This window comes from Athene noctua, chromosome 19 (assembly GCF_965140245.1).
Source record: "Athene noctua chromosome 19, bAthNoc1.hap1.1, whole genome shotgun sequence".
Classification (NCBI taxonomy): Eukaryota; Metazoa; Chordata; class Aves; order Strigiformes; family Strigidae; genus Athene; species Athene noctua.
In genome coordinates this window covers 11,428,228-11,455,731 of record NC_134055.1, presented here as the reverse complement: position 1 = coordinate 11,455,731, position 27,504 = coordinate 11,428,228, and the positions used below count along the sequence as shown (strand labels likewise).

The 27,504-nt window shown below is 41.6% G+C and overlaps 1 protein-coding gene across 8 annotated transcripts in view; it reads right to left on the bottom strand.

Moving 5' to 3' along the window:
* Positions 1 to 13,790: 13,790 nt before the first annotated feature.
* Positions 13,791 to 27,504, bottom strand: part of AUTS2 (activator of transcription and developmental regulator AUTS2) — a 788,413-nt gene continuing 774,699 nt past the window's right edge. For 6 of the 8 annotated variants that reach the window (XM_074923165.1, XM_074923167.1, XM_074923170.1 and 3 more), the window contains 5 exons: positions 25,141 to 25,282; positions 24,528 to 24,605; positions 23,057 to 23,140; positions 21,918 to 22,140; positions 13,791 to 16,931 (listed from right to left, as the gene is read on the bottom strand). In XM_074923165.1, the coding sequence (XP_074779266.1) occupies positions 15,692 to 16,931; positions 21,918 to 22,140; positions 23,057 to 23,140; positions 24,528 to 24,605; positions 25,141 to 25,282 (1,767 nt within the window). In that variant the 3' untranslated portion in view covers positions 13,791 to 15,691. The remainder of the gene's footprint in view (positions 16,932 to 21,917; positions 22,141 to 23,056; positions 23,141 to 24,527; positions 24,606 to 25,140; positions 25,283 to 27,504) is intronic. The other 2 variants (XM_074923169.1, XM_074923171.1) reach the window with 1 other exon arrangement.

Sequence of the window (27,504 nt, the reverse complement as noted above, 5' to 3'; positions counted from 1 at the left end):
TGCACAATTCCTGGAAATCTGCTGATAATTTCAGCAAATCAGACTTTGCCTCACTGCAAAAATTTCTTGACTCTAGGAAAGCTTAAGATTTATATGCTTTAGGCACTTAGGCAGAGATTTTCACAGGTCACCAGGGAATTTTGATGTGGAGCTCTTGCCAGGAGTTAGAGCACTGAAGAGTAAGCACAGGCAAGCAAATATTTGAGGTATTTAACCTTCCCCAAAGGTACCAAAGCTAAGCACCCAAGTGACTAACCACTTGCAAAAACACAAGCTTCAAATTTTGGGAGGTCATTTATGTCAGCATCGAGCAGCTATTAAGAGATGTGGGAGCATTATCCAACACCTTCGCCTTAGCCTTCAGCATTTATGAAGACAGAAAGGCACACTGCGCCTGCAGGGCAGAGCATTATTAGTTTCAGGGCTTTTAATCATTGTTGTGATTTTATACAAAGTCTTAAGTTCAAAGGTGGGGGAGAAGGGGCATTTAGCAAGAATGTTTGGAGGCCAGAGAAAATATGAGATTATGGTTAAGAGTGGAAGATTGGTATTATCAAATCAATACTGCACAATAAATATAGTAAGTGTGTTAATCCAACTAGCCAAGTGAGGTAAAATTGCAAGATAAACATGGGGGATACCAGTGAAACAGGAAGATTGCAAGATGCTAAAATTAAACATACCCAAAAGAGAGAGGCAATGAATGGGGGTTTGGTGACTACGTGCAGATTGAAAATTTAACCGGAGCACAGATGTCTCAGTACTTCTGGAGCTTCTATCCCAGACAGAGAGTGAACGAGGACAAAAGTGCAAGTTTTTGCACAAGTGAAAACACAACAATGCCAAAATTCTGCAGATGAAGCTCGTTAAGCTGTTTGCTAAATACCATTGCACTGTAATACACTGAAAAGGAAGAAAACGATCATTGTAATGATCTAGCCGCTTGCAGAAGCTTATTAACTTGTACCACAGCCCACACATCCTCCCTGAATACTCAGATCTAGCAAGGAACTGTGAAAATAACGGGGAGGAGGCGGCAGCCAGGCTAAGAAAAGAACAAGCAGCCAAGTAGGAATAGGTATTTTAGACAACTATCAACATTTAAAGCAGAGAGCTAAGCTAACATTGTATCAGTCCGTGGGTATCTGTTTGCACTGCACCATGAGTCAATGGCCATTATACACACAACAGGAACAGGAAAGCAGCCTGCTAAGCATTAATTTCAACTACACACTCCAGTAAAAGGAAAACTTCTCTCCCTGAATGTTTAAGGAGAAGCTAATGAAGACTGACTTATGCATGCATTTATTAAAATTTTCTCAGCACTGAGCATTTCAGCTTTTAAGTTTTGTGTGGAGCTTGAAAGCAAGGCAGAAGCCAAACTGTTAGGAAGAACACCATCTCTTTAGAGGATTAGGAATTAAGTTAACTGCACATTACAGATAAAATAGTGGAGTGCTTGTCTTTATTCTTAATAATAAACCATAAGGCATTGAGCTACACAGCACGATTAACTTCTTTCAACTTCACACTATTACTGCTGAGACAGCAACATGGCAGTCTCACAGAAACATTAAACTATGGAGCGATTAAGTTAAAATTAAGTGAATTTAGGGCAGGCAAGAAATGCTACATTGCAACCCAGAAGAGATAAGTCTTTTGTTCATGTAAAGAACAGCCTGAGCACTAGTAGTGTTAGAATGAATTCCTTGAAAACAAAAGTCACTTACAGTTTGAAGTGACCAGTTCTTTACATGTTATTCTGCCTCCCTCCTTCCTAACTCACGATGTGTCTGGCTGCTTGGTCTCTAGAATAACACCACTGCTAGAGATGCCTACCAAGCTGGTGAAAAGGATGAACTTGGGAACCCACAGCTGAGGTTTCATCCTCTCCTCCTTCACCAGCTCCATGCAGTCTTGAACTTCATTTTTTCTTTGGATTCCCCATTTATAAAACTCCATGACAAAAAAAACACAAAACAAACAAAACCCCCAAACAACCAAAAAACATTTAAGCCTGTGAGATGCAGAGATACTAAACAAACATGGGCCATTTTGATCAGTAGACAATCAGTCCTACGTATGCTACAAGGTATCAGCAAAACTCAAGCCTGACCAAAACTCCTCAGAATAAAAACATTCTCCAAAACAGACAGAGTCCTGTCTTCAATATGCAGTTCCAAAACTTAAACTCTTCTCTATGGTTCAATGATATGCTAAGTTTATTCACCTACATCCTGACCTGGTTTAGGATGCCTGAAGTAAGAGAAGGAACAGAGCAAACCTCCCAGCCTTCCTCTTCCTCCAAGCTTTAGCTGTAGCCTATGAGCAAACAGCTCTATACTTTCTCCCATATTATCACCTTCCACCCATGGGACAAGCTCACCTGCAACCCAGGCAAAGCTATTAGTTTGAGCATTCATCGAATTCCACCTTAAAGTGCTCCTTTACTGCCTGAAAAAGCTGGACAACACTGAAACCACTGAAAAAACTCTGGCACCAAAGCCCATCCTGTTAAGGCAAAGCTACATCCTGGTCTTTGCAGAGTCTTGGTTGTTTCATACCTGGGTAGCAAGCCATCTTTTCCTGTCAGATCCAAGACTGAACAAATCTAAACAAGCAAATAGTCCCATAGGGAACAGCTGAAGGCATCATGGCACAACATGCAGCAGTTGCTCTGAGGTGAAGCACCCTCCTGGTGTGGTAGGCAGCAATTCCCCTTCACGTCACTTCTGCAGCTGTGTGAGATCCTACGCAAAGTATCAAAGCCCTTTCAGCAAGATATGACATGGTGGAAGACATGCCTTAGGCAAGCATACAAGGCTCGCTGAGTATATGGCGCACTTTGGTGGCCTTTAGGCACAACAGCTGAGCTGCAGAAAGGGCTCAGTACCATATGCACACATTCAGTGTGCCAGGTTTGTGCCCTGAGGTTTTTGCCATAAGGCAGAATTATAGATGCTGAAAATTTTCCAGGAAAACACTGGAAAAGGCAATGAACCAAAGTGAAAATAAAAATACTTCCTGGAAATGTATTAGCTTTCAACAACAGGGGCTGGAGTGTATCTAAAGAAGGGCAACAGAGCTGGGGCAGGGTCTGGAGCACAGGTCCTGCGAGGAGCGGCTGAGGGAACTGGGGGGGTTTAGTCCGGAGAAGAGGAGGCTGAGGGGAGACCTCCTGGCCCTCTACAGCTCCCTGACAGGAGGGTGCAGAGAGGTGGGTGTCAGTCTCTTTTCCCACATCACAAGTGATAGGACAAGAGGTAATGGCCTCAAGTTGCACCAGGGAAATTTAGACTGGATATTAGGAAAAATTTCTTCACTGAAAAGGCTATTTAGCACTGGAATAGGTTGTGCCGGGGAGTGGTTGAGTCACCATCCCTGGAGATATTTAAAAAATGTGTAGATATGGCTTTTCAGGACATGGTTTACTGGTGGACTTGGCAATGTTAGGTTAAGGGTTGGACTCGATGATCTTAAAGGTCTTTTCCAACCTAAACAACTCTAAGTTCTACAATTCAAGTTTCCCCATATACTCTCATAATAGGCTGCAGGAATTTCACATCACTGACAGAGCAGACACATAAATTACCTGAAAGGGCCTTTGGTTCAACTGCTACAGGATCAGCCATAGGAAACTTGTGTCTACTGAAGTTGGCAGCACTTTCAAATTTGTGGTCTGTGCACCCCTCAGGGAAAATATGAGAAGTGAGCCTTTGGTCAGATTTTAAAGGAAAATATCTTCATCAGAAACTACTGGACTGATATGAAACTAGAAACTATCTGGACTGATATGTGTCAGTATTTTGGGAACCTGAAAGTCTGGTTACTACAAAGACCGAGTTCCTGACTTAGCAGCCCTGAGAAACTTGGCTTGCTCTGGAATATGCACAGCAGAATTGGGATTCACAGGGAGCTGAACTCTGCTTCCTGAAGCTGGTGTGCTCCCAGCTCTCTGCTCTGTTGCCAAACAATCGCAGACTGTGTCTGTGCTGGGGCTTTACAAACCATTACTTCATTTTGGGTAGAACATTTCAAAATGACGTTTCATGTTTTGTCTTTTAAAGTTATCAGGACAGTTTCATTCCCCACCCAGAAGAGTGACTTTTGTTCATTGTTTGCATAGATCCACAGGATGGAGATACAATACAGTGTATAATATACATGGAGAAGTCTAGAAAATCAGGCTCACTGTGATATTGGGTGAACTATATAAGCCTGACAGACTCTTACTGAACTGAAAAGACAATACAGAGCTCCCCAACCCCAAACTGGAGCCATTGTCAGATAGCCTGTTCCCCTTGTATTCCACATTTGGAATAAAAATGCAACAGCTTTAATGAGTGAGTCAAAATAGGCAATTTTGCCATAACTTTTCCAGTAACATCTCTAATAAATTTTTTCATACCTGTGGCAAATTTAGGAACTCCTGGGATTTCTCTGATGCTCAGCAGTGAGTTTACTTTCAACAGGCATCATCACAAGTATCATCAGCTTCTGTCTTCGCACCACTTGAAGGTTCAGAAATGCACATAAAAATTTAGTTTGGAACCAAGTATTCTATTCTGCACAAATCATTCTCATTAATTTCCTTTTAGATCCCCTGTTCATCTTCCCATTGGACAATCCTCTGCCCCTTCCTCAAAAGCATAAATATCCTCATAAAACATCCTCTCCCTGGTTAATGTTAAAGCACTGCTTTTATACTCATCAGATATTTTTACAGGCTACTAACTCCCTATTTGCCAGTATGTAAGCCATCCAAAGAATCCATCAGAACTTCCTGAAGACAGCCACATGCCAAAAACAAAACAGCAAAACAAACTTCTTTTATAAGTGCCAAAGCTCAAATCCAGTATTCTAGGTAAAGGAAAATGCGGGAGAGCTGAGCACGCACACGACCAATGTGATGAAGCAATGCCCGTTTATTACAACTAAGAAAGCCCTTTTATAATGTTCTCCCGCACACGTGAGTAACATGCAGTACAAGTCCTCAAGACTGGACAGTTAACTTAGCCCGCGCTTTAAACCTTCTTATGACTGGATAAAAAGTGCCGCATCAGCCTTGCCAGACTTCCTGCCTTGAGGAACTTCCTCTTCCATCCCAGCCCCTTCCAGGGGTTGTTTGTCTCATCGAGTTTCTCCCCCCTCATTCAGGGTCACATCCTTATCGCATTCTTGCTCGGCTGAGGCTCTTATCAGTCTTGTTCTCACGCAGGATTGCTCACATGGCCATTCTCTTGCAGAAAGTCCTCTAGAATCCCAACAGGAAAATCCTACAATTATACACTTAACCATCACATTTTGTCTTTTGTCCTCCCCAATACATGTATTTGCAAGGCTCCTTTTCCTGTCTTGATGAGTTAAGCATTCAATATGATAGTTCTTCACTGCAATTTCACTGATGGCATGTGTTTAAAATGAAAATCAAAAGCACGACCCACCAAGTGTAGTGTTGCAGAGTTGTCTTCCTATTTTTCACTTGTACTCCCAGGTTTAGCAAAGTGCTTAGCTCACACACCAGAATGCTTCAGGCATTCATATGCAAGGTATTTCAGAAGTCAAAGTCAAGGACATTAATGATTTTGCTTTTCAGTGACAGGCAAATTCAGTCCTGCACATTTGGGCAGCACTAAAGTCAAAGGTGCATGCACAAAAACAAGGTCCAGTTTGATCCCACAGTAGTCTAGATGCCAGAATTTCATGGAAACTCTTGTAAACAGTCAATTAGAGATCCAACTACTCTATGCTAGATTTACTAGAAACAGGCTTTTCAATGTTTCATGAAGCAGTCATGGTGCCATTCAGAGCAAAGTTTACTAAGTCAGACCTGCAGAGACAGGGAACAAGTTCATGAGATTTAGAATTAACAGCAATAAAAAGCTATTGCAGTCATTACAGAATAATTCTTAAAATCTGATGCCCACTTTGACTGTATTCCCTCCAAATTCAAGTCAACCTAAAGATAAAACTAAATAATCTGCCAAGAACAGATTTACTGCTTTGCTATTGGGGATTAGAAAATATAACTTGGGGAAAAAAACCAAACCAAAACCACCCCTATGAAACCTCTCATAGAATTTCTAATAATAGATCTAAAAGCTCTTTACAGGCGGAAAGGGCGGGGAGAAGAGTCATATCACAGAGAAAGAAGGCACAGATTCTCAGTAGGACTTTCTTAAGACTTCCCAGCAGGCTAGTACACAAATCAAACCTGAAGTCCTTTGCTTTGAAATACAATTGAAAAACATGCAATCATCTGAAGAAACATGCTACAGAACAATACACACTTGATTTACCTCCACACAACTAGAGTGAGAAAATCTTACTTCTAATTCTACATTATGGTCTGTCTGTATCCCCGTGTTACCAGAAATCGTGAATCCTGCTATCACACTAAATATATATGATGCTGGGACGCACACAATTTCCAGTTCAAAAATCCTTCTGGAAGTCCTGCTTCCTACACCCACGGCGGAGGATACAGCTCATCCTGGCACAGAAATGGAGTGACTGGCTGCTGGAGACAAGCTGGCTGGTCTCCACTGTCCTACTGCCTGGCCAGCCCGACAGGCTGCCTCAGTCGGCGAGGACTTGCCAGGATGGCATGTGAAAAAAACCCTATTCCCACTCAAACTTGTGTAGTGAAACGCAACTTTGGTGAAGAAAAATAACCACCAAAGTGTTGCTCTTGTTCCCCAGCATCCTGCCTTCTTGAGATAAACTCGGGAAATTAAGCAGGCTGTGAGGGACCAGGCAACAAGTTGAATATGGGTGACAAAAATCTGAAAAAAGGGAGAGGAGTTAGTTGTTGGGGGTTTCTTTCCCCTTCCTAAACAGGCATTTTTTTTCTTTCTTTCTTGAATTGTTACTTTTAACCAGTTTTACACGGAGTTGCTGACCACCCCGCCAGTGACCCTCCCCAGCCTTTCTGCCCGGCCAGGAGCCTCCCACCCAGCTGGGTCAGGCCTGGCAGGTCCCTGAAGCAGAGGCCACTGTCCCCTTCTGCCCTTCGGACAGGAGCCAGGGCCCCAACACCAGGGACAACGTTCAGAGGGGCTGGCACAGAGAGGCGTTTACTGCCTCCTGATGACAAGTACATAAATCCATTGCCAAAGCCCGGTCTAGCATACCTACTCCTTTTCCTACTTCATTTTTCCATCTCCGCAGGCAACATATCAACTTACAGCTAGTGCAATTTTTCCCAGCCTTTACTTCAACTTGCTGCGTTCCTCAAGATGTTTCTCAAGATGCCTTTATCAGAATAACTCCCAGCCTAGACTCCTCTTACCCTAACACCTCGCAGGTCTAAAATCAGAAGCGGGGGCTGTTGCGATTTGTGGAGAGCGAGAGGCACGGCCGCCTGGGTGAGGGGCACCGGCCGCCGCCTCTCCGCGGCCCGGCCCAAGAGCTCCCGGCAGGCGGGGTCCGTCGGAGGGTCAGAAAAACCCAAACAAAGAGCCCGGAGCCGTCCCTCCCCCGGCGGCAGCCGCGTTCGGCCAGCCCGGGACGGCGTCTCCCTCTAGTGTCGGGCCGCGCCGGCGGCGCCGCGGGTTTCTCTCTCCCACAGTGCCCTCTGCAGCTCGATCCCTGGCCGTGCTGCACGAAAGGAAGGGCTCAAGCTGAGGAGAAAAAGTAAAAATAAATTTTAAATAAATAAATATAAGGACTCCTGAGGGGTCCTTCCAGTCAGGATGGACTGGTCAGAGCAGAGCCACGGCGTTCCCAGAACAACAATGCCTCACGGGCCGGGCCGCCTCGGCGCCAGCGCAAGGTCTCTCGCCAGCATCTGACAAGAATCTCTCATCGTCTCATAAAAAGATGCCAACTTCAAGAGGCATGAAGTTGTACTAAAGACGATCAATCAGTTTCTGCAAGCACGTCTCCAGCTGGATGCGTTTCTGCCCCAGGCCGGTGTATCATGGTGTGGTGCCATCAGGAGCTGGGCCAGGAGGCACAGACACACCTGCTCACCCCGACTGTATTTGCCTAAATAGATTTTTCAAAGCAACAGATTACTATAGTGCTGTAGTATTTGGTGATGTATTTACTGCTGCAAAGCTCCAGATGCTCTGTAAGCCACAATAATACAGTAATTTAAAACTATAATGACGATCATAGCATGACTCCACTGACAGCAAACTGCAGCGATAATGCTGCAAGGTGGATGACAGACTTGGGCACAAGCCATCATCTCCTCAACACCGTGCTCCACCCCACCTCGCTGTTTGGCCTTGTGAAAACAACTTTTGTGACTCCCAGGTGAGCAGAGCTGGGCACCCAGCTCTCAGCTGTGAGGAGGTAGGGCCACCCCAGCCAAAGTGGAGTGCTGTTCTCAGTCAGAGCCAGCAGACCTGGGGGCTCACGCCACAGGGGTCACGCCACAGGGGCCTGGGAGCCGGGTGCATGCAGGGCTGCCACCCTTTCTGAGGGGACTGGGTCCTGCTTGGACACCGGCCAGGCCATGTCCGTGGGGACAGACCAATTTCCAGCTGCTTGCTGTGGCTTGTCTGGGGGGTGGAGGGGTGCGGGGCCTGGTCTTCTTGTGGGACGGGAGATGAAGGCTCCACCAGGCCCACTCTGGCCCTCAGCTGGCTTAGACTCAGCTGGGGCCATGCTTTGCTCAGGCCCTGTGCAAGGAAACGCTCCTCGGGGCAGACAGCCCCTCGTGAGAGTCAGGAGAGCTTGTACAGCATCAGAGAAATGTTAGCTCTCTGCTGATGTGGCAGGAGTAACTAGGGAAGAAAAGGAAAAACCAGGGCCAAGTTTTCTGCTGGTATGAAGGAGACAGCTCTGATGATTTTAAATAAACCAGTTTAATTTGTGTCCTCAGAAAATTTGGATTTTCTTTTTTCCCCCATCTCCAAATGAAGCAATTCTCTTACTTTGTCCTTGGCTAATCCTTTCAAAAGCCAGGTAATGGAAAAAACAGACCAATGGCCTCACTAAACGCTGAGGCTTTGAGGAGCTGACATACACTAAACTCATATCATACATACTATTTGCACTACAGAAGCATCTTTTATTCCCTTAACATAAGCAATGTGCTTTGTTGCTAGACTGTAGCACCATGCAATTTAAGCCTAACTCTCCAAAATATGATTGCCTTTATCTAGCTGAATGCTCTGAGCATGGACCACTTCTAGTCCCTCTATGAAATGTGATAAAGCAAGGTCACTCCTTAGTCAACCTGATCACTGCCTGCCACAGCACCGTTGAGATTTCTGTCGTTTATGCAGGGCAACAGGAGAGCTCCTCACAGATCAGACTCTCATAAAAATAATTTACAGCTACATTCACCTTGCATGAAACAGCATAGCCATCCCATCAGCCTACACATATTTCAGTCTCTCTTTAACTACCCTCTTGTGGTATCTCTGAAGAACGACAGCCTTTTCTAGCAGGCTAAAATAAATCCAGCTCTACTTGGACATTTGAGTATTAACTGAGACAAAACTTTCCTTTTGGAGGGCAAGTAGCTCGTGGTTGTTTTACAGCTGGGTTTTTTATTTAATCAAATGTGCTCCATGTTTGCCTTAAGTACACTGATACCCTTCAAAAATAGGAACAACTGAAAATCCCAGGAAGTTCATACTTGTATTCTACATGTCTTTAAAAGGAAAAAAAAACCCCACATCATTTCCAAGCTTTTGATGCTAATGCAATCTCTGCTGCATCAAAAAACCCCTCATCACTGATTCAACAGAAACTAGTTAAGGACTTTGAAGATACAAAGCAGAAGATGCATTTCATCAATATACAGTAATATTGTATATAGGTAAAGTCTTTATTTAATTAAGTTCTTGAATAATTATTTTATTGTCTTGAAACAAAGATGATTGTACTGGGGGTGGATGGCTAGGTTCCTAGGGCTAAATGCAAGTTTTTCAGTAGAGAAACATATAAATCCAACCAAGAAAAATAGTATGCTCTGAGTGAGTTTCAATAACGAGCAACAGTGACGATTAAACAAGCCACACTAGGTGGCAAAATACAGCAAATCTGCTTTCAATAACCAGAAAGACCACAGGCCTTATCAACTTGGGTCAGTACTTGAGGTACTTGAATTATCACTAAATAAGTAAACGTATTATTTAATGGAAATAATTTTAGCAAATCTAGACTTCAGAAAGTTGTTACCATGGGTTAGGGTTAAAAGTACTTCCTATAGACAAAACAGCAACCCAGAAATTCCTCATTTATTATCACCACTGACTCTGCAATTTACCTGATTCAGGGTTTTTTTGTTCTCATGGTGAGTAAGGCAGTAACCTAGTTCCCCTGGGTGACTCCTGGGATGACTCAGGCAGTAGGTGGCTGGTATTACACTGGTGGCAGTGTTCCCAGCTGCACTTTTCCCATTTATAAAATGGAGATAATGGTATAGTGAAGTCTGTATTACCAGGCCAGCAGAGGGAACATCAAATGCAATCCACAGGAAAGGCCTCAGCAGAAAGCAGCAAAAAGGATGTGAGACTGTAGGATGCCATCATGATTTCATACTCTGCTCCTTGCTGAATAGAGCGTCATCCCTGTGACATTGCACCTGACATTGTGTGTGCATTTTGATGTATATAAATACATGTGTTTCTATATGCAGACAAACAGTGCACAAATGAGGGGGATATTCTTTATGACCAGGAAATGTCTTTGTGCTAAAGTTTTTTTAGTTGCAAGATACCTGTGGGGAAAAAAAAAAAAAAAAAAGTTTGTTACCCCCAACCACACAGCTGGCAGAAAGGGGTCATGCTGGAAACTGTCTGCCAACTCCACAATAAGCACTCGGAGGCATTGCCAGCTGGGAACTTCCACCCTGCCCATGGCCACAAGCAGTCTAAGCCCCTCCAGATGGAGACAGGACACAGGGAGAACAGTCTGCTCTCACCTGCAGCTTTGTTTCTTTGTGGCTAGCAAAAATCTGGAATCTTTTATAGTGCTTACCATGGCTAACTCACCGAGGCCTTCAGTTTTCACTTTGGTCTCTAGTACTACCAAATATATATAGATTATCATAGCAGCACTGAGAAATGCTCACTTACCCCAGCCAGGGCAGCAAACACAGTGCAATAATGTAGTAAGACAGTGTCCCAAAGAGCTTCCCATAAGGAATGGCTAAGATTGATACTTTACAGTGCAAAGGAAGGAAGGAAGGAAGATCTGATGAGACTGTAAAATCAACAAGGGAGGAGGTAGTCCCCACCACTCATTCTCAGGTATTTCTCTGAACCAGCTAAGTTAGAGGCTAGTCTCCATCTGGAGTTAAGGAAGAGTCACTTTCAAAAGGCAATTCAGACCATTTATCTTGGGCTCCTGCTCCAAATCGCCTTCTGAAGCTATGGATGAGCTATGCCTCCCAAGATGGCAGTTGGAGTCCAAAGAAGGAAGTTTGAGACTTAACTGTGGGAGTAACAGAACCCTGTATAATTTGTCTTTCGTCACTGAACCACAGCTCACCTTTCTTGCCAGAAACAAAAGCAGCAAGCCAAGTAGCAACTCTGTAAATGGAATATAACCCATGGTCTGTTACCTTGTTCCCGTGCCCCAGGTGGCTTTCAGCAGGTCACCTGCACGTGTGAAGCAGTAGTTAGTTCAAATTATCAAGAATCATGCTAAATACTTACTTAACAAGGCACAGCCACAGCAACTGAAAACACTTTCAGAAAAACCCTCCCCCACCTCCATTTGCCTACTTCCAGTCCAGCAACCACTACAAATTTTCACGAGCTCATACAGGCAAAGGAACAAAAGTATACAGTGTCTATGGAAAAATTTGTCTGCAGTGTTTATTGCTGCCTATAATAGATTTAGCTATTATAAGCCATGAAATATGACTGGCAAAAAGGCGAGAGAGTATCAGTAAAGTATGACGAGCAGAAAACCAGGTAGAGCTAGGTAAGTAGTAAGGAAAAACAAAGACAGTATAGAAAGTTAAAAAAGAAGGGGCATTGTATCAGGGAACAAATGTTATGGCTGATTTCAGAGAATCTCTTCTTATACACTGCTTTAGTTGGCATCTCAGCTGGTGATAGGAAGCTGCTAAGTAGAAAACTAGTTGGAGCACAGGAAGGTGGAAGTTTTAAAGCATAATTCAAAGGTCCTGGATGTTGTAAGCATAGGTTTTCTATGATCCAGATCTCTCACACACTACAGAATAATACCCTTATTACAGGAGGTATTTGGCACGGTCTTTAAATTAACTTCATTTCTTAAATACTAGTGATTAAAAAATAGATTTAAGACAAAAGTTTTGATTAGAAAACCCTGCTAAAAAGATTAAATTGTCTATACCTGAAGGCTAACATCCCTATAGCAAACTTCTGAAAAGCAGTGAATGCATCTGAAAGTTTAAAAGCATTAAAAATCTTATTTCATCTCTTACTATACGTTTCAGGCATATTCCTATGAGCATCACCACTCCTACAGAAAAAAACCTGTCACCCAGATTTTCAAAGGTGTATAGCCACTTGTATTGAATTCAAAGGGAGTGAAATGCCTCAATACTTTCTGGGACTCTGGGAGTGAGGGTTCATTGGCTTGACTGGGAATTAAGGACCATCAGCAGGAGGATGCTCAGCACCTGGGAGGACAAGGATCATAGTCTGTACAATCAGATACCACATTTCTTCCCCCTGAAGACACTGACAAAGCTGTTAGGACTCCTGTTACAGTGCTCTGAGATGAGCCTGGAAGATGATGCTCTCATTAGTCCCTCTCTCACGGGGCCCCTCACACTCTACCTGTGCAAGCTTGCTCCAATAGTTTTCAGGCTTCTACAGCCATAACTGGATTCCTTCAGAAACTTGGAAGTTTTTAATCATGTGCATCCAGAAGACCAAGATATGGGCTCCTCACAGAAAAAAGTTCTTTTTGCACATTATGCTACTATTGTACATCCTGCACAGCTTGCACAAAATTGGGATTTTTAAAAAAAGACATAGGGTTATTCTCTAAGTTACATGGTTGAAAATAAGGGAAATTTCATCAGATTTACATGGGAGAAATAGTAGAATACAGACAGAAGTGCTACAGGGCTGAAGAAACAACGAAACTTGGATATATGGCTGCATACCTTTAATTGCTTATAGCAAAACTGGCAATTACTGAGGGAGAAGAAAGATCTCCTATCTTGCTCAAGAAAGCAATTTTTGGTGTCACAAGTTACCTCTGCCAAAGTAACTTGAATAAAGGTTTTGAAGTGTTTGCAACAAGCTTATAAACTCCCTCCCCCCCCCCCCCCCAAAAAAAAAACAAACCCTGAACTAAAAAACACCCTCCTGGAAATTATGTTATCACGAGGACCTAATTTTTTGTCTTTTTTTCAAAAGAGACCACCACAAAAGCTGTACTATGAAGATTTGTACTAATCAATTTGCAGGAAATTGAACGTATTTATGGACAAATTGTTCATAGAAACTGAGAGCCGTATCTTTAACTGATGAAAAGTGGTAAAATACCATTGGCTGTATGGAACTGCACAAATTCACAGAAGGGCTTGCATACAGCCACGTACTTAAGTATGGGACTATCCTGAAAGACCAACTGGTCAGTTAACTAAAATCTAAGGTAAGTAGGGTGTTACTATATTTTAAAGAATTTAGGCAAACTAAGAATCTGGTGTCCTTTTTGTCCTTTTTTTCCTGATTACTATAATCATTTTAGTAAGATGGCTTATAAAAGTTTGCCATTTCCTTTACATTTTTGATAGCTATTTCTTCTGAACAAAACCCCACTCTTGGGAAAAAGCATTTCTTCCCCATAGCAATGATGGGGTACTCCACACAAAGAAGCACCTAGCAGTTTAGTTCACATTTTTTAATAACATGGCACAATTTACATTACACAAGTCTTCGCTGATGAGGAAACATGCTGAAGATTGAGAGCCGCTTCACTTTTCTTTTCACATAGGATCTAGAAAGGACTTTATTACATACAGGATAAACAGCAAAAAGGTTCGTATATAACAATCTCTTTACAATACTGAAAGCTACCACTACGGTTCCAGTGTACATATTCCTCAGGGTTGGGTTTTTTTTGTACTTTTCCTTTTGTTCTTAAAAAAAAAAAAAAACCACTGCACAACATCTGGAGTTCACAAAATCTGAAGCTCACAACTAAACCTTCAGTTGACTACTAAAATAGATCTCTGATCATTAGAAACAACTGTCTGTAGTTAACTTTTTTCTTTTTTTTTTTTTTTTTTTTTTGCCAAAACAGGATAACAACTTCAGATAGCACTTTAATACACTAGAAGACCAATGGAACTAATTTTATTTCATACATATATTTTACAGTCCAGTAGACAAGATATTGAATTCTCTCTGATAAAGTCATATTCTCTCCAAATATTTAGACAAGAAACTTAACGCGTTATAAAAAAGTGTGTTATGAAAAGACAGATTTCAGAAGATTGATGCATATTTTTAAAAAGGACCATGTTCTTCATGTTATTTCATGTCTTCTATGATTAGGGAACAACAAGGCTGACCTGTTAACTATTCACAGACTTTATTACCAACTGATATACAATAAATCGCATTATGAAATCTGCATCGGAGTTCATTAATTAAACTACTCATCCACAGTGAAAACATATCCATCATTTAGAAAAGTATTAGCTTTCTCGTAGGATTTGTTTCAATGTAGCTAAAAATCACTTAACAAAAAAAGAAGTGTGTACAGACAAAAATGACACACTGGCAATAAAAACAGACATGAATGGCTATAAGCAGATGTTCTTCCAAAAATAAATCTGACATGTTAAGTGACAAAAGTTCTGGAAAATATCCAGTATTTGATTATTACTCTGTTTAACCCAGATTAATGTGACTGAAAACCGATCTGTCATGACTACAGTATCAGTGATTACAGACTGCTAACCCTGACGCATTCTAAGGAATACATGAGCTACAGTAACATCAGCATCTTGATGCAGGGGTTCAGACAGAAAACTACATTTCTAACGGGCTGTTTCTTCAAAACAAGCAAGAGAAATAGGTTTCTATTATAGATGAGCTTTTTCAGGGAAAATATGACTTTAATTATGTTGTGTGTTGAAAAGGCTCCTTTGAGTTATAAAGGCTTTTGTGAAAAGCCTTAAAATTCATTGCATAGTTGAAGGGGTTTAGCTGTCTATAACAATATATGTAACACAGCATAAGCAGACTGTGTTGATCAATATTAAGTTTGCAAATAGCACAGTTTAAGAAGTATTAATGTATTATGTTACTTAATTTTATCTATTTACATTTGTACAAAGTAAAGCTTTCATCTTACCCTTTTTGCATATATGAACCATTAACCCATGAAGCAATCTTTTTACATAAATATCTACAATTGTCTTCACTTCTGGTCTGAAAGAGTTTTGTATGGTTGACATTGGTGGTGCTTTGTATCTAGTCAAATCGTTGAGATTAACGTCTTATTCTTCAGTTCAAATTTTGAAATTTTAAAACTAGAAATAAAACAGAGTAGGAGACACGAGGAACATATGGACTTGGCTAAAAGATCTGGAAAATTTCAACATATAATATACAAAAAAAACATTTCAAAATCTTTGCACTCAGGTCTATACATATTGTACAGCGGGTCACATCCCCAGTCTGTATCAATGACTAGTAAGAAGGTCTTTATATTATGTTCATTTACAATGTTCTGTCCCTCTTTCTCTGGTTTTTATTTAGTCTCACTCTGCTTATCGAGCTTCGATGTCCTTGAGGGTGTGAGAAGGAGGCCTCTCTCTCATCTCTGTTGACAGAGGAGTAGTCCTTCTGGGAGACCCAGGCCGAGGTCCCAGTGTAGAAATAAGAGGTGGAGGGGCACTGAGAGCTGCTGTGGGGGGAGTTTTATTGAGGATGCCATTTTGGTGTCCCGTCGGGGGACTGACTCTGGGGTAGTGCATGCTAGGAAGTCCTGGCGTGATTAGGCTTGGGTGAGGCAGGTGCCCATCCAAGGCGGCAGGGTGAACTGAGTGCAGGCGTGCATGTTCATAGTCCTCTCTGAGCATGTGCAACCGCTCCCGATCATCCAAGTGGTTGCCCCTCTCATGCTCACGTCGAGGGTCAACAGAGAGAGGGTGGTGGTGATGGTGGTGGTGATTGTAGTCGTGAGGTTCCCGATCCCTGAATGACCTGTCTGCTTCATATAATCTTGGTGTAGAAAGACGATGAAGGGGGTCATTTCTTAGCAAAAAGTCTCTGCCCAGGGGGTCTCTCCGATGAATGTCTAGCTCTCTGTATGGATCTCTTAAGGGATCTCTCATTGGATCCCAGTGGAAAGAAGGATAAGGGAAACGTTCTCCACCAGGAATTGGGCTAATTCCCATAAAAGGGGTCATCATGCGAGTCCTATCCAGACCACTGATGCTGTTCATGTGATGTATACCAGTTACACCTACAGTCATGGGCATAGACACTAAAGGACTTGGATGGACGTTAGATGTAGATATAGGTGGTGGCTGATCAGATGACCTATGAGTCTGAGGTCCCTCAGGTTGAACATCATGGTCTTCCTTTCGCTCCTCCTTCACTTTGACTTCATTGCTTTTCTTCGGATTATCATACGCCGGCTCGTTCTTCCTCTCGGCCTCACGGTTTGAAGTACTATTAGGCCTGGTGCTCTCCACAACGGGGGGCCTAGCATAGGGTGAAGGAACCCTGGGCATTTGCTTAGACTCTTCCACCACTCGGCTTTCATGGCTCAGGCCTTCTTTCTCCGAAATGTAGTTGTCCTTCACCTTGTGCTCTTCAACATTAATTTCCTTCCGAGATTCGGAGTGATCCCTCTCTCGTTCTTTGGGTTTCTCTTTTTCTCGAACCTCGGGATTCAGATGGCTCCTGATCTGCTCACTTGAGCTGCGATTATGTCCGAGGGAGTTTACTGGATGGATAGGTGCTGGCGAAGGATGGCTGGAGTGTCTTTTCTCAATGCTCTCCCTAGAAGAAAGAGAAGTGTAAAAATGAAGGCATGAGAAACTCTGCAAATAAAACAAAGCATCTAGGCTGTCTGACTTTATAGTCACTGCTTTGCAGAAAGCTAGTAACATGCACCATTTAATGCACTGTTTCTTTTGCACACCCAAAACACCAGAAGAACATTCCATCTCTAAACTAGGCCTATTCTATGGTCTCAGCCGAGAAGAAGGTCCCTGAAGCTGCTTTGTGAATGATCTGATTGAGATTTCAAACACTGAAGTCCATTGAAGGCTCCCAAGGGAATATAGCTCTAGTACATGTATTTCTAAGACAATGGCCTAATTGCAAAGAAGGGAGAGAAAAATAAAACCATACTAATTTCATTCAAAAAAGCGAGGCAATGAAATCCAAATTACATGGTTAATAGCATTTTACCTGCTGCTTCTATTAAAATACATTTGGGAACATAGACGACATTTTGTTCAACTGACTTTTAAAAATATTTCTAGACCTATGTACGTTCCTAATTTCTTATCTCTATTCTCTTCAATCTTCTAGCTTTTCAATTTGCTTCTCACAATTCAATTTACTCTTAAAACTGAAAATAAAAACCTCTCAAGACACCAGTACTGAAGGTTACAATCCACCTCTCTGAACAGGTAGGCACTTCTCTAAGTGTGCAGTGACACTCGGTGTGTTTTAATAGAGACAGCCATCATGTATAAATTATATATTGGCTTCCTCAGCAGAGATCAGTCTGCCCTATACGTGCATCATTCAGGCTAGCTCTGAAAACATCATCTTTCTGGAGTCAGTTGCTCTTCGGATTACCAACTCTTTCCCATTTTTAGGGTAGAGAAAGCAGAAAGGGACAGGGTGAATACATCTCCCTGTCAAAGTCTCAGAATACGGTGTATTCGTTCCATCTTTCAAACCTATTTATGTTGCACAAAAGATTAAAGATTTATTGTCTGGCAGTGGACAAAAACCTAAATATGTGACAGGATTCTGTACCAGTTATTTTCTGGAAGCAGTGTTGACAAGAAGTTGTTATGGGCAACACTAAATGAAAAAGCTTTGCTATTTAGAATGAATCAAATTCCTAAGGTAAATCTAATTCCTCCGTTCCAATGATTTTAACCTCTCACTAATTTCAGTTGATCTCTGAGTTGGAGTCTCTCCATAAAGACAGCTCCACATACTCAGTGTTGGACACGTCCTGTTTGCTGAGCAGGGAAATTCTGTTCCATGCAGGGAACACTGATGGACACTGTGCTGTTAAAGGCCATAGTGAGGGATGAGCAGTGAGGCTCTCTGAAGTCCCAACCAGCTCCAGTTTACATGGTTTCTCTTTGGGTGCTGCAGTCTCTGCCTAGCAATGTGTAACCTGAACATGCTCGGATGAGGACAGCAGATTCAAACCCATTCTGTACTAGATGAGCAATACTGGCTGGGTGAAGGACAACTGGGACAGCGACTCTGAAGTGGACACTTGCTCCTTCACCTCTGCAGTTTCTGCTACCTACTTTTTTGCTGAGCTGAACTGTGTATGATTTCTACCTCTTGGTACTTTTGGGTGGTGAAACTGCAGCAAAAATATCTTTGAAAAGGAAACTCTCATTATTATAATCTCACCAGATGTATCTTTTGCTGTGTCTAGACTGAACGGTTGAAACTGTTGTTTTATGGGCTGTGTCTGAGAGACCTCCAAGAGTCCAGAATATGACTGTTAGAAAACATGTGTAAGATGGAGCATTTGATACCAGAACTGCCTAGTCTGCACTGACTACCAATTATCTCCTTGGTATCAGGTTCTACTTTGATTGACTGTGCCCTAAACAGTCTGGAAATTGTGTCCTGGCAACAATTTCTCTCCTCTTGCTTTCCACCAAAAGTTGAGATATTTAACAGCTTCCAGATTTGGACACAGTGAGACCAAGTCAAAGCCCATAATGGCTTCTCAACAATCAAGACTCAATTCTTTTATATTGCTGGGAAAGCACTGGCTTGGGGACTCTGCAATACACAGTCTCTTATTTAGTTTGCTCATGAGACTAGCTCAGAGGGCACTCTTAAAACTGTTTTTTATTCACTAGGAGAGCTCATTGAGTCCTGTTGCTGATATTTAATCAATGTTCTATGTAATTGATGTATTTTAAATTATGCATAAAATTTAGAGAAAATAACGGGAATTTTCTGTAACTAAAAATATGTGCAACCAAAATAACATATTCCTTTGCCAATTTCATCCTATTCAATTACAGCAATGGTATTATCTCAAGAGGCTATTGATTATATAGCTCACTTAAGTGAACTACATGTAGTTCAGTGGTCAGAGAGGGAACAATTTTTTATCCTCAGATTTGTCAAGGGCTCCTTAGGTTAATAATATGGGAACAGCTCTAAGCCTCTGTCTCCATGAAGAAGAAACTTAACATCATGTTCTCAAATGAACTTATGACTAAGTAAGTTATGTTTTGAGGCTGTATACTACAGTGAAAGATACTGAGTATCTTATGCTAAGTAGTTTGCCTCATTTATGTCGATAAAAAAGATCAATAGATTCTTGGGTGGGTTTTTTAATGCTTTAGGATAACATACACTTAAACATCATCATTAGAATGCAATTACTCAGTGACATCTTTTAAACAAAATACCACTGAGAAGGAACAAATCCTATTGTTCACAATAGCTATTTTTACTGATTTCTCCTTAATGCTGGACTGGAATAAGAGAGTCCTTGAACCAAAAAAACCTCCACAACTGCAACTGACATTCCAGGAGGAAGTGGGGACTGTATCAGGACACTGCAGTGTAACTCCCCAGCCAGCTCTGCACTTAGGCAGGGTTCACAGATTGTAGTTTCACATTATCTAAGCTATCTTGAGGGATTTACCTTATCTCAGTCTAGCTGGGAGGGCGCTGCACTACACCGGCCATACAGTTTATCCAAGAGCGACCAGTGATTCACGGCATCCCACTCTAACACTGATCTTAGATGGGGAAGAGCCACGCTAAGAGGTACTTCTGAGGTACCTTTCCACTGATAACAGAAGAAATCTGGATGAATGTTTTTGGCTAGACGGCCCATTTGGGGGCTGATAAAGTTAGACCCTTGATGACAGGATGCTTTTGAGATGAGATCATCCCTCCAGGTGTGATTCCCAGTTCTTCCTGTTTGGGCAAATTAGCTTAGAATAGGGAACAGAGACTGGGACCTCAACTACAAAGCAGGGCTACATCCTCACCCCGCTGGGTGCCACTGAAGATGAACGAATAGGTATAAGAGGCTCACAAACTACTCCAGACATTATCTACACAGGGAGCACGTCTCCAGGAAGAGATTCTCAGCATCTTCTCATACAGGCAACAGTGTGAGCATGCTGCAAAGCAGAACTCTTCAAAACCACACAGATGGATGCAACACTAGGTTGGTGAAAACGTTATTGTACTAAACCGGTAGCCGTAATTGTGCAGAAGTATGAAGTATGAATGACGCTTACTTTTAAGCTCTCAAAATATTGAAAATAAATATGTTCTGAGCTATGATATGGAGTTCAGGCAATGCCAAAGCAGCTTGCAAGGAATGTATTTCGGAAAGGGATTTTCTTCAGCAGGAACACTTCATAAGAAAACAACAAAACAGCAACTGAAATAATCACATAATTCTAAGGACTACCCGTATCATTAGTAACTAAAATGCTTTGCCATTCAAGCCAGTAAAGTTACTCACATGCTTAAGCATTTTGCAGGACAGAATCCCCAATTTGTAACAGCAATTTATTTTTAAGCATTAACACCAGACATGAAAATAATGAAGCTATGCTACCAAACAGAAAATATTCCAAATGGAAAATGTAGGTGAAAAGATCTGTAGTTTGACTTACTCTTCACATTTTACAACAACATAGAAAAGCTCTTAAATGTATTTTTAGAATATCTAATGCGTTAGCATAACTTCTTTTAGAAAAGGCTACTAATGCGTATATTTGGGTTAGTGACAGAGAAGTCAGAAAAGCACATCTCCTAAATATTCTTTTATGCTAAAAAGTTAGAAACAAATAGCCATTATGTAGTAAAGTAATGTGCAAACTTAACAGGAAAGCCATTAAGCCACAACTGAAAAAGCTGAAATCAGCCTCTCTAACATTTTTCAAGGAAGGCATGACACTTGCTGAATGGCAAATTCTTATAATTTGGTACTTAAATGTTAAGAGGAATTGTTACTGAGTTAACTGTATAATGGGAACAGTCCTGACAAAAAAAATATGACCAGGTTTTACTTTCCATTAACCCTTCCCAGCCTGGACATGTTAGCGTGCAAGTCCATGTAAAACACCGAATAAAAACTGTGCTTGAGGGTGTGTAACAGCAGTGCATGTGTGTGTGGCTTTTTTTTGGGGAAATTAAGGTTCATTTAATGAACTGCATGCACTGAAACGTACTGTGGTATTGGGACATGACATACCTTGTGCATTTTACACTGTTAGAATTTTACAACTTTATCAGTGGTCCCTCTGGTCGGTCCCTTTTTGAAAAGGGAGGTTGCGTTATTTGTTTTGCAGACAAGGTCTGATTTACAAAGTTATTTAGGTATTCAAAGGTGCAGATATGCGTCTGATGGACTTTATAATCCTTTTTTTTCATCCTGTCAGGCACCTATCTCCACACTAAGTCTTCAAAAGACCTATGGCAGTGTGACCCACAAGGTAACAGAGTGTGTGGGTCTGATTCTATTCTCACTTGACACTGCCTGAACTCTGCTTCAGCAAAGCTCCTGATGAAGTGTGGTGCAAGTGAGAAGAGAAACAGATGCAGTAGGAAACACCCAAGTTAGAAACCTGCATCTTCTGTAGTGCCTCGTGTCACAGGCAGCAATGATGTCAGCTCTCCAGGTGTCCCTCTACTGAAGCTCTGGTTTAACAATGTGCCAGGCTGGGAAGGGTTAAAAGCGGAACAGAGCCCCAAGCTTTGAACTAGACAATTCTTGGAAGTGTTCTTTCGTACCTTTCTTTGTCATCTTTACTAACAGATGAGTCTCGTTTATCTACATCTCTATCTCTGTCATGAGCTGCAGCAGATGAACTGCGCTCCAGCTCTCCTGGCTTCAGCCAGGGCGGAGGGGTCGGGAACGAAGGAGGAGTTCGGTGCAGTCGGTTCCAGGGCTCGTGAGGGTTGCTAAAGCTCTGCATACTGGGGCCATCCTTGTGGCCGAACATTGAGTTGGGTGCTGAAATGGTGAAGTGGAAAACAAAAAGGTTTAAGAAAAAGGTATGCTCTAGTGAAGGTACTTACCAAAAAAACTTTTACAGCACTCAGAGTTAAAATGAATACATATTATTGGGAGCTGGAAAAGGAAAGGAAATTAACAGAGATTCATTAGAGGGTCTCATTCCTAAAAATGGGCAGGCATCTGACAGCTGTTTTAATTGGAAAGGGAAATGCTGTGGATAAAATTGACAAGGGATGGCGTAGTAAGATAGAAGTGACAATGATCCTTATTCCAAATATTTTGGAGACATCAGGAAATGACTGTTATATGGACTATAAATAATGGAACTTGTTGCATTTGATCCTGAACCAAAGTAAAATAGTGTGCGACCAAAATCATGCCAGATTTGAAGTATGAAGAGTGATTTTTAAAAGGATGATCTTTTGTGACTGGCCAAATCTAGAGAAATGTTGATGATCCTGGACAAATAAATGTAGGTTACTGATTTTTATCAGGCACATGTCCTGGATTACTGGTGAGAAAGGAAAAACAAAAATGTTCCCATCCACAGCTAGGGGTGCTGCACACATTAGCTATTTTTGAGCATGCAAGAAAACCATGAGAAAATTCACAAACTCCTTAGACTCACAGGTTCTACAGTTTCGGGTTTTTTTTGTTTTGTTTTTTTAACTGAACAATGTAATGGTGACATTTAGCACTATGTTGAACCCGAACTACTAAGTAACTAATAGAAAATAATTTACCGATGACTAAAAAATGCTGATTTTTAGAAGAAAAAGGTCACTTTTCAAATTCCCATCTCTTAGTGCTATGTGGTCTACGCAATGGGTAAAAAAGACAGCAAACAGTCACCATCACTCAAAATCCTGAATTACACAGCAAACAAGAATTCATAAACAAAGAGGTTACTCACTAACTGTCGGGTTCCCGAGTCCCCCGAAGGCATTACTACCCACTGCAGTGAGACCGCTGAAGGAAGCCGATCGATTGAAAGGCTCTGCAAACCAACAGAAACAGCTGAAGCTCACTGGCATGTTGGTAATTATGATAAAGCATTGGCGTGTTATCCAACCGCATTATGTCTGCACGGAAGCTCAGTCTGTGCCCATCAGGAGTTGAACATCATCCTCCCACAACACAGCGGTGATTGTGAGGGAGTGAGACATAAAAAACTGTAGGTTTTTTCAGTGACAGTATGCATGGGATCATCTTACTAGAAAAACTTCCTCCTCAAAGAAAAACAAGATGTTAAAATATACATTGTATTGAGGCCTGCACTTCAGCATAAGTAGCTACTTCATTCAAAACCTGCAAACATCTCCATTTTTATGTCCTTTAATCCCTCCCAATTCAAATCCATTTCTCAGGAAATGTCTCTGGCTAGCAAGACTATTATTAACTCTGGCAAATGTCCTCCCAGTAGTTTCAAGCCATGTCTCCTAAACCATAGCCAGGATATAAATAAAATGACTACTATACTGATATGTCATGCTGTCCTGAATGCTTTGTAATTCCCTTGATATTTATTGCTAATACTATACAAAAAAATAGTATGGACTGAAAAATATTGGAATAAGTAGTTAATGCATACAGGGTATAGGTAAGTCATATGAAGCAAATTCTCTTCTCACTTTTATTTTGGAGAAGTCTTAACAATTTTCATGAAACTACTTATGATAAATAGCAGCACAGAGAAAAGGAAAACCAAGACCAGCATCTTCTACAGGCAGCTCAGTGCAGAATGACAAACCTACACTGTGGGACTGCTGTATCAATTTGGTGACCCTCCCAAATCCTTCCCTATGCAAAATAAAATGCCAATTTAGAGTGTTGATCTCAGATGCTCCTGTAGGCAGCAGATCACCTTATTACAACATCAGTAAGTTAGAAAGGAAATAACGACATTTGGTAACTTGGGCGGTTCCATTTTTAAAGGTGTATTCACTAATTTTCACTAACACATTTGAGGCCAAATCACAAGATTTTAAGGATGTATTTCCCACTCCCTTAAATGAAAAGGAGACATCTAAGTAGGAGTTGGAAAAGAAACACCCCTATGAACCGAAGCCTTAATATTAAGGCATTTTTTTTGACTGGATATAAACATGACTACAGCAAAACCTAACTAGTCCTGTCACTCCACTCCTCTAATGTCCAGATTGTGTTCAGAAGTATTTCAAAACATGCTGTCAATGATACCATCATGTGTACTTAGAACTGATCCTTGAGTAATGGCTACAATTAAATGACTAAAAAGAGTAATTTGTAAAGGTTAAATAGGCAGGATACTCAGTCTCCACGTGGGAAACCTTTAATAGTCTCAATGATCAGCGTGTGTTACCTCTGAGTTGTATTCACCGTTAGTTCGCGCAGAGAGAACGTACCTAAGTGAGCAGCTGGGTTGAGAAAGTTGCTGTGGTGAGGTGGTGGGCCGAAAGGGGTGCCGGCTGGATGACCCCCACCTGCCAAAACAAAGCAAAAGAGGTGAATTACTAGCAAAAGCTCAGAAAGGGACTCGCTGTGCTCTGGGCTTGACTATAATTTCTTAAATACCAGCTCACATGAGCAGAGATTGCTGTATACTGGGTAGGGGCTCTCAGGTCAGGATCCTATGCAAAAACGCTGCTTTTCTAAACAGAAATTCCCAGATACAAGTATAAGGGACACTGGGGAATGCTACAGCATGGGAAAAAAAAAAAAAAAAGGAGCATGTAAAATACAAATTATTTCCAACCTGTCATCTCCATGATGCATTGTATATCACTGTGTGAAGAAATGTTCCTCCTTTTACTACCTGTATGGCATTTCAGCAGGTTGGGCTTTTTTAAAAGCATATAGAATAATTTAAAAATATTTATCAAATGGACTAATAGCCTGTGGCATGTCTTAGAGGGAGTTCATAAGCCAAAGCATATGGGAAATTTCCTTTTAACATGGCAAGGATTAGCATTTTAATGAGCGTGCCACAAGGAGGAGATTTCACTTCTCAGTACTCACTGGCTGTGGAGAAGAGAGTCGAGGGCCGGGCCAGGTCATGGGGGTGGTGGATGGCTCCAAAAAGGCTGGGGCCTGGTGGCCTGCTCAGAAATTCAGGTTTCAGGCCAAAGTCCAGCTTGTGTGGATCAGACTGCATCTGTTTCTGAAATATAAAAACAGGATTTGGAAGAGACTGTCCTAAAAGATAGCAGTAAAAGGCACTTTCAAAATGATGTGGATAGAGCAATGTATTCATAATAACTGACATTTTAACAGGACTATTAGTTTTTGGGACTCTGAGCATAGGTGCACCACTGTTTTCCTGGGAGGGGGTTCCATGACAGAAAAACCTCAGGCTCCCAATGCATATTGCCCACAAACGGCAAGTTTTTTCCCATGTGCTCACATCCACCCTTCTGAAGCTAAGCTTTTCAGCACAGACCTGACTTAAAGAACAAACATAAAAATCTTTGAGGAGGCCCCAGATGCTTGCTTAGCTGTAGGAATAGGTCTGTCTTAAAATAATAAAAACAAAGCTGAAGGGAAGAGTTAGCCTGGATCTGATCCCAGGTGGGCAGGCATGTTAAAAGCTGGGTGAAAGCATCAGCTGTAAGAGGCAGAGCTGCCAGCTGACCCTCTTCCCACTGCGGGAATCCCTTGCCAGACAGTTATGGCAGAGACAAGTCAATGGACACCAGAACCATTCGCTTTAAATGTGAAGCTGCAATCAAGAAACACTCCATGCAGTATATCTTTCAGTGCCTCTCAGACTGCAACCGAGCCAGCTAGGGGCTAAAATGAATCAAATTACAGATGAAGCACATTTGAGTCTAAAGAACCAAAGTCCCATTTTGAATGCTTGCACTCCAAATTCAAAACACTGTATGTCGCTGTCTTTATTTATATGGTATTAGAATCAGCAGGCTTTTTAAAGGCAAATTTGCTGAGGTAGCTGTATTGTAAATGATAAGCGGATGAAGGGTGGGCTCTTCTTTGTGCCATGTATTCATTTTAGTGGTCCCTCCTACAACAGTTTTATAGAATGAGGAGGAAAACCAAATTCCCAATTACCTGCACTGCCAGAACTCCCTAAACACAGATTGCTGATTAATTGTGCAGGTCAGCTGAAAGGATTTACAAACGTGTAACACTGAACCAGTAGATCTTAACAGTAATTCTGGAACATGTTACGCTTTATAAATCAGTATTTAATACTGTGCCAGCTCAGAGTACAGACTATTACAATGATATAAATATGCATATTAAAAAGTTATGACCAAGTTAATGTGCATGCCTAGTAGCTGTTTTTCAAGTTCTACTAACATGTCTATGTAGCTATAAGAACACAAAAAAAAAAGCCAAAAAAAGGCTTTTTCAATGCTTAGAGATAATGGCATGTAAGAATACTGAAATGGAAAAGATGGCCAAGTTAAGGTCATGGCTTCTAAGGAAGTAACACAATACTGCTTTAATAATTAAAAAAAGTTCAGAAATGCCTCAGCTGAAGTCTGTGTGCCAGATTTTTATGCTGTGAACTCTTTTTATTCTTCTTTTGAACAGCCAAGGTATAAAGCTCTGACAGGCATTACTCAGAATAGCAAAAGCTGGCTGAAACTTTAATTGCAGCCATATGAACAGTGATGTTCTAAATAATGAAAAAATCCCCTGTCTGTAGAGGAACAGGAACATCATGCACGTGTTGGAAGATTTTTTGAATGTTTTGATTTACCTTAAAGTAGTACCAAAAATACCTGATCAGATTTATTTTATCCCCAGTTGCTGTTCAGGAGAGCATCTCTCTTGATGATAATCCTTATAAACGTGTTTGAAGCCCAGCAAATGTGTAACACCTTAACTCAGGGCCCACAGCATAAGTTTCTGCACTAATTTAATGGCTTGTTAGACTGGTCCATAAGGCCTTTTCTAAAAGGGAGAGGGCCAATTACAGAGCAGGAATTCTCTCTTGAATGCAGACCAGTAACGCACTGGTCAGTGTAAGGAGGAGTGTAAAATTGCTGTGTGCCCAGTGCTGGTATGCAATCCCGGCTTCCTCTGAGGAATTCCCTGGGTGTGCAGACAGGTTATACAGGTCTGAACTTTGTCTTGGTGCAGAGGTATAGGCAGGAAAACAGCATCCACAGCTGCATGCAATTTTTCCTGGGGTCAGGAAGGTTGTGTTTTAAAGTTTCCTATCTTGCCTGCTTCTTCAGTGTCTGCTGTTGCCCTCTGCAAGCAATTACCATGGGCCAGATAGTTACCGATTCTTCCACGCTTTGCAAGCAGTCTGGTGGCACTGCATGCGAACTTGAAATCTCTGAGTAAATATGTTTTATTCCCTGCTCTATGGCCAGACAGTGTCTCTACCTTGTGCAGGAGAAAAGGCAC